Source organism: Panthera uncia, chromosome D1 (genome assembly GCF_023721935.1).
Source record: "Panthera uncia isolate 11264 chromosome D1, Puncia_PCG_1.0, whole genome shotgun sequence".
NCBI lineage: Eukaryota > Metazoa > Chordata > Mammalia > Carnivora > Felidae > Panthera > Panthera uncia.
Genome location: NC_064808.1, coordinates 5,841,854 through 5,848,766, shown reverse-complemented (window position 1 = coordinate 5,848,766; position 6,913 = coordinate 5,841,854). Strand labels below are relative to the sequence as shown.

The window sequence follows — 6,913 nt, the reverse complement described above, 5'->3', positions numbered from 1 at the left end:
TTGCATCAGTCAAAGAAAGAAAGAGAAAGAAAGAAAGAAAGAAAGAAAGAAAGAAAGAAAGAAAGAAAGAAAGAAAGAAAAGAGAAAGAGAGAGAGAAAGAAAGAAAGAAAAAGAAAAAGAAAAGTTAGGGGCGGTCATTGCATCAGTCGGAAGGAAGGAAGGAAGGAAGGAAGGAAGAAAGAAAGAGAGAGAGAGAGAAAGAGTCAGGGGCGGACTTTGCATCAGTCCCAGGCCTTGGGGCTAAGGGGTCGGCAGATGAAAGAAAGAAAGAAAGAAAGAAAGAAAGAAAGAAAGAAAGAAAGAAAGAGAAAGAAAGAAAGAAAGAAAGAAAGAAAGAAAGAAAGAGTCAGGGGCGGACTTTGCATCAGAGAGAGAGAGAGAGAGAGAGAGAGAGAGAGTGAGTCAGGGGCGGACTTTGCATCAGTCCCAGGCCTTGGGGCTAAGGGGTCGGCAGATCGGGACTCCGAACAGGCAGAAAGGGGTGGGAGTGTCTTGAAACAGGCTGAAAGGAATAGAAAGGGAGACCGATCCCCCCGCCTGGCCTGCCTTCTGAAGTGAGAAGTACTGAGGCCCGAGGAGGCTCGACGCGCGCGCAGGGGGCCACTAGTTACCATCAAGTGTGTTGTGACGACACTGCCCGGCCTGCCGGTGGGACCGGTGCGGAAAGGGAAGCCCTAGGGCAGGTGGAGGCCAGCGGGGATTTCACCAGCCAAGTGGTCTTCTTCATCTGCGACGGGTAAGACAGGCGACCCCGCACACCCACCACTTTCCGGTCCTGCGACCCGAGCGGCGTTACCCCGGGGACTCCCCTCCTGCGGCCCCACCAGCCCAAAGTTCGCAAACCCGGTTCCGGATGCGGGGCTCGCCAGCAGGCCGGCGTCGCCGGCAGCAGCCACGCCCCACTCCTGGCATGTTGACGTCTGCGGGGTGCCGTTTCCGCCCTCATCCTAGGAGGGAGTGAAGGGGGCGGAGCCGGGTGGAAAGCGCGCTGCTTGTACGTCACTTCCGGTGAGCCTAGTGGCGACAACGGCAACATGGCCCTGAACGGCGCTGGTGAGGACTTGGGCTGCGGGGGCCTGTGGTTGCGGGATATAGGAGGCAACCCGCTCGGGCAAGACCTCTCTGTCTCTTGTGACTCTCTTCCGCCAGAAGTCGACGATTTCTCCTGGGAGCCCCCAACCGAAGCGGAGACGAAGGTTCTGCAAGCGCGACGGGAGCGACAGGATCGCATCTCCAGACTCATGGGCGACTACCTGCTGCGTGGTTACCGCATGCTGGGCGAGACGTGCGCGGACTGCGGGGTGAGGAGACTCGGGACGTGGGATCGGGGATGGGGCCGCGGACCAGGCCTCCACGGCCCTTCCTCAACTCTCCCCCCCTGGATTCCATGGCCTTGCGTCTCACCCCTGCCCCCGTACTTTCTGCTTCTAGACGATCCTCCTCCAAGACAAACAGCGGAAAATCTACTGCGTGGCTTGTCAGGAGCTCGACTCAGACGTGGATAAAGATAATCCGGGTGAGGGGGTCGAGTGTGCTTGGTGGAGAACATGCGTGCTAATAGAAGCCCCGGAACAGTAGGTTTGGGAGGTGACAGTGGAGTCTGCGGGTGGGGCGGAGGTAAGGTGCTTTCTCCTTTCGGCTCTAGAAAGGACCATTCGTTCAGTGAGAGCACTAAACACCTACTTTGTGCCAGACACTGTGAAGAGTCTGGGCGCCATCGGGCACGGTCCTGATGGGAGAGATGAATCAAGGGCACGAATAACTTCGACACAAAGAAGAAAATGGATGCGTTACCTAATAGAGGGGTTAGGAAAAACATCTCAAGCATAGAAAGAGCAGAGCAGTAAAGAGTTAAGGAGGTGGTGGCTCAGGTGGCCGAGAGGGGACAGGCGTCCTGACCATTTCACCCACTTTCTCCTTTTTTTAGCTCTGAACGCCCAGGCTGCCCTCTCCCAAGCTCGGGAACACCAGCTTGCCTCTGCCTCGGAGCTCCCCTTGGGCTCCCGGCCAGCCCCTCAGCCCCCAGTACCCCGTCCAGAGCACTGTGAGGGAGCTGCAGCAGGGCTCAAGGCAGCCCAGGGGCCACCCCCTCCTGCTGGGCCTCCAAATGCAGACGTCCTGGCCTGCACGCAGGAGGCCCTCCTGCAGAAGCTGACCTGGGCCTCAGCTGAGCTGGGCTCTAGCACCTCCCTGGAGACTAGCATCCAGCTGTGTAGCCTAATCCGAGCTTGTGCTGAGGCTCTGCGCAGCCTGCGGCAGCTTCGACACTAAGAGGCCCCTCCTGAGAAAAACCCTCTAGAAAAACAGCTGTCCTCTCGTGTGGTTTGTTCTTTTCTTGGTTCTGAGTTGCATGCCAGCCCTGGCTCCATGAGCCTTTTCCCTGCCTTTGGCCTCTTACCCTACTACTGTCTGCTCTCCCTGATGCCCTGAGAGATTCGTTGGGCTTCTCTCTGCTTGGTTTCCCCGCCCAGAAGGAACGAAGAGGGAGAGGACTATGTGATACTTTCTTTCTGAGGAGGAGGCCAAAGCCTCTTCAAAAGCCGAAGGAAGAGGGGTGGTCCTCTCCGCACCCCTGCAGCCTCCTCGGCCATCCAGTGCTCATTTCCCATCCTCCAGTGACATTTGGGGGTTCCAGGCCCCTTTGGCATCTTCTCCTTCCCCTGAGTATTCTGGTATCATCATCCTGACCCACCTCATGCCCAGCCCAGGTACTCAGACACTTGACAGGACGTCAGGGACCAAGTATGGACTTACCCAAGTCTCCCGACCGCCCCAGCCCCCTCGTTTTGGATCCTTTCCCTTGGGAGTTATAATTGGGCAGAATGATTAAACACATTGTTGTGCGGGGAGCAAAAAAGAACCACGAAGGGACCGCGTGCGCCGCTTTTGGTCACCCCCACCCCTTTTCTGGCTCCCGTTCAGTGGATGCCCCATTCCGTTTTCTCAGCTTTTCGAGATGTGGTCCCACCACCATAGCCCTTTTAAGGGAGGCCCCGCCCGTGCGAAGGGGGTGGGGCAGGGGCGGAGTCGGAGGAGTCGGGGAAGGAACAAAGCGCGGCCTGCGGGCGGCGGCTGGGCTCGGCCGGCTGGGCCGCGCGGTGCGGGGCCTGCGGGCGGCGGCCCGGGCGCAGCGTTGAAGGGAAGCAGGCCGCAGCGGGGTCCGCGCCGGCCGGGCCATGAATGGGCTGCCCTCGGCCGAGGCGCCGGGTGGCGCTGGCTGCGCCCTAGCCGGGCTCCCTCCGCTGCCGCGCGGCCTCAGCGGTCTCCTCAACGCAAGCGGGGGCTCGTGGCGGGAGCTGGAGCGCGTCTACAGCCAGCGCAGCCGCATCCACGACGAGCTGAGCCGCGCCGCCCGCGTCCCAGATGGGCCCCGCTACGCTTCGGGCGCCACCAGCGCGGGACCCGCCGCCGGTCCCCCCGGTCCGCGTCGTCCTGTCAATCTCGACTCAGCACTAGCAGCGCTGCGCAAGGAGATGGTGAGTAGCTGGGCCCCGGACCTACTGGGCGGGGGTCTGCCACTGAGCGTGAGGGTCCGGGGCGGGGCGGCGGGCAGAGGCACGGAACGGGGAACGCATAGCTTGCGTCTCAAGATCTACAGAAGCTACTTGGGTCAGAGGGGATATGGTAACAATAATTATAGTTACTGTTTATGGCACTAGTTACCATGTATTTTTAAGAGCTTTACTCGTGTTACTTCATTCCATCCTGCTAGATAAACGTTATCCCCATGTTACAGATGAGGGTCAGTGACTTGCCTAAAGATTCATAGCTTGCAGGTGGCATCTGATGTCCACAAACTTTGTGCTTAGAGAGGTGCAGGAAGATTGGCTAGGGCAGAGGGTGGCCTGGACCCCAACCCCAGCCCACCCTCAGTCTTTTGCAGGTGGGGCTGCGGCAGCTGGACATGTCCCTGCTGTGCCAGCTGTGGGGCTTGTACGAGTCAATCCAAGACTATAAGCACCTGTGCCAAGACTTGAGCCTGTGCCAGGACCTGTCATCCTCCCTGCATTCAGACAGCTCCTATCCACCTGATGCTGGCCTATCTGATGATGATGAACCTCCTGATGCCAGCCTGCCCCCGGACCCGCCACCCCTCACTGTGCCCCAGACACACAATGCCCGTGACCAGTGGCTGCAGGACGCCTTCCACATCAGCCTCTGAAGAGCTGGGGGTGGGGGGAATATGCACCCATGCAAAAGGCTCAGAAACTCACCAGTAGTAAGTACTCAGACTTCTAGTGCCTGCTTTCCCCCATACCACCTCACTTTATAGGAAGGCAAGGCTTGGGCCCCTCAGAGGCAAAATTGCCAACCCTCTCTCTCCTGACTCTGGTTAGCTGGCACTGGGGCAGGCACCTGGCCTACAGCCTTTGCCCATGGCACTGGACCTCCACTTCTGCCACACGTGTGCACCCCAGCTTGGCCAACCTTCAGTCTGGTGGTGGGGCCCAAAGCATCTGGCACTCCCCTTAGCGTCTCTGGGATTGGGATGAGTGCCTGGTTCCCATCACCTTTTCACCTTTTGCTGCTACTGGCAGCTGCTGGCTCAGGGGCATCCCACCTCTGGTCCCTGGGTTCCACTGCTCTAGACCAGGGCATCCCCATTCCTGCACCCACCCACGGCCAGGAGGGCCAAGGCTCCATGCTGGATATTTAAGTTTAGGGGCCAGACTCCTGGGCACGGAGGTAAATAAATACTCTCTCAGCGTTCTTGTGTTCTGACTGCCTGGCTCTGCGGCTGGAAGATAGCGGTGTTTCTGGCAAGTGCGGCCCCGCGCTTCGCCGGCAGATGGCGCCCAAGACCCCCGAGTGGAAGAAAGGCTGGCCGGTGATGGAATGCGAAACCTCCTTCCACCGACGGGGTTGGGGAGCTGGCCAAGCTGGTCCCGCGGTTCTGCGACGGCTGGCGAGGAACTTCCCCTCTCTGGCCGGACATCTAGGAGTCCAGCCCCTCTCCCCCCCCCCCCGCCTCGCTTTGGTCCTTCCTGGCCGGCTGGGAAGGAAGGAAAAGGAGCCGCCTATCTTGAGAGAAACTTTCCACCCCGAGTGGGGGCGGAGTTGGGGCGGCACAGGAAATGGGTGGGCCTGAGCCAGCGGGCCTAGGGGCCCCTCGGCAGGAGAGGGGAAGACGCCTCCAGGAAGGGCCTGGGAGTTAGTGAGTGCTCTTTGGGTGGAAGGAAACAGCTGCAGAAGCCGAATGGGGTGAAGTTGCGTTGGCCCAGGCCTCCCTAGAGGCCACACAAGCCCTGGAGGGGAGCTGGGGGCAGGGCCCCGGGCTTCCGTGCAGAAGACCCAGCTTTGGTGAGGGGCGATTGGGTGCCAGATACTCCCATTCCGCGCTTACAGGCTGCCTAGCCCCCCATCGCACTTGGAACCTTTAGAGTTATATGTAAAGGGCTTTCTCTTACAGAAGAAACCGAGACCGCACTGCTGGGTCTGGGAGCCAAACCCAAACCCAGGTGTCAGGCTCGCTGGAGGAAGCCTGTGCAATTGGGTATGGTGGTGCTCAGACCTCCAGGCACACACATAACACCCCCATAACTTCCTGAGATGAAAAACAGAGGACCTCGAAATTGCACAGCTTAGGTTTACAGGTTGCTCACCCCCACACCCTGCTGTACGGTCCCTTGCCTCCTGGACACAAAGGCAGGCACTCCTGGCAGATCAGTTATCCTGTTCAAACCGAGTATTTACTAAGCACCAGCCTGTAGTCCATTCACAAGCCTTGCAGAGTGCAGGCAGGGAGGGAAAGAGACCGATGCCCTGTCCCGGGGCAGTTCTCTAACTCGGCCTGATACCTGCAGGTGCTCGTTACCATGCAGGTAGGCGATAAGGGTTCTAATCTAGGTGTGAACAGGGCGGTTAATGCCTGGGGCAGGCTTCTTAGGACAGGGAGAGTAAACTCATTTGTGCGTGCACACACACACTTTCCAGTCTGTGATAACGGGTTCCATTTATTTGTTTTAAGTTTATTTATTTTGAGAGAGCCAACGGCAGTGTGAGCAGGGGAGGGGAGGGGAGGAAGAGAGAGAGTGAGAGAGAATCCCAAGCAGGCTCCATGCTGCCAGTGCAGAGCCAGACACGGAACTTGAATCATGAAGCATGAGATCGGTACTGAGTTGAAACCAAGAGTCGGACTTTGAACCGACTGAGCCACACAGGTGCCCCAGGTAGCGGATTCCACTTAATAAGACCTCAGAAAATCAGCCAGTCTCCGTACTAAACGCTTCCCAGGATTTCATATTCTCAGTGACTATGTAAGAGGCAGAACTATAATTATCCCTACTTAACAGAGGTAGAAACTGAGGCTCAGAGTGTTGGTGCTTTGCCCAAGGTCACACACTTGTTGGAAGTCAGCTGTTTGTGTGATGTTGGGGCTATCTTCCCACTTGCCAGCTAAGGAGTCAGGTTCTGAGACTGGCAAATGGGTGCTGCCCACAGGTAGGGCCACCCAGGTTGACCCCTGACTCTGCTCCTTCCTACTTAGGTTAAGACTTAGGTGGCAGCAGAAGTCCGCCACCCGTGTCGAGGGCAGTTGGCTCTGGCCCAGGTTCTCAGTGTTGACCTGAGCAAGTCTGTTATTCCCGGGTCTCTGTTTGCACCACCTGTGAAATGGGGCCAACAGTACATACCTCCCAGGGCTGCGGGCAGGAAGGGTGGCGGCCGGGGCAATGCTCGAGAGGGCGGCACCAAGTTGTCGGTTGCTCTCTCCCCTGGCCCCCGCGTCCGCACCGCCTCGGCGCGCTGCGAGCCGGCGCTGCGTTCCGGGCGTCCCCCTCGGTACCCCTCCCCTCCCCGCCAACCGCGGTAGAGGCGCGAGGCCCCGGAAGCCGGGCCGCCCCGCCCCCCGCTCCCGCCCGGGCCCCGGCCCCCGCCCCCGCCGGAGCCCCGCCCGCCTTCCGACGGGGGTGC

The 6,913-nt window shown here is 59.1% G+C and overlaps 2 protein-coding genes across 3 annotated transcripts; both read left to right on the top strand.

Annotated features, from left to right (window-relative positions):
• The first annotated feature begins 594 nt into the window (after positions 1–594).
• ZNRD2 (zinc ribbon domain containing 2) lies at positions 595–2,318 on the top strand. Of its 2 annotated transcripts, none has more exons than XM_049616696.1 (4): positions 595–737; positions 1,151–1,302; positions 1,433–1,517; positions 1,929–2,318. In XM_049616696.1, exons 2-4 carry the CDS (start codon positions 1,243–1,245, stop codon positions 2,270–2,272), a joined length of 489 nt encoding a protein of 162 aa, XP_049472653.1. In that variant the 5' UTR covers positions 595–737; positions 1,151–1,242; the 3' UTR covers positions 2,273–2,318. The 2 variants fall into 2 exon arrangements, with proteins under 2 accessions (XP_049472653.1, XP_049472646.1); XM_049616689.1 differs by having other exon boundaries at positions 595–1,054.
• Positions 2,319–2,413: 95 nt separating this feature from the next.
• FAM89B (family with sequence similarity 89 member B) lies at positions 2,414–4,711 on the top strand. The gene is made up of 2 exons (XM_049616728.1): positions 2,414–3,477; positions 3,885–4,711. Exons 1-2 carry the CDS (start codon positions 3,178–3,180, stop codon positions 4,161–4,163), a joined length of 579 nt encoding a protein of 192 aa, XP_049472685.1. The 5' UTR covers positions 2,414–3,177; the 3' UTR covers positions 4,164–4,711.
• The last annotated feature ends 2,202 nt before the right edge of the window (positions 4,712–6,913 follow it).

Excerpts from the sequence above, each read along its gene's own strand:
- ZNRD2 (XM_049616689.1), top strand. Across the intron at positions 1,303-1,432 it reads AGACGTGCGCGGACTGCGGG|ACGATCCTCCTCCAAGACAA; the intron begins GTGAGGAGACTC and ends TTCTGCTTCTAG. Across the intron at positions 1,518-1,928 it reads CGTGGATAAAGATAATCCGG|CTCTGAACGCCCAGGCTGCC; the intron begins GTGAGGGGGTCG and ends TCCTTTTTTTAG.
- FAM89B (XM_049616728.1), top strand. The coding sequence starts at position 3,178 with ATGAATGGGCTGCCCTCGGCCGAGGCGCCGGGTGGCGCTGGCTGCGCC. Across the intron at positions 3,478-3,884 it reads CAGCGCTGCGCAAGGAGATG|GTGGGGCTGCGGCAGCTGGA; the intron begins GTGAGTAGCTGG and ends AGTCTTTTGCAG.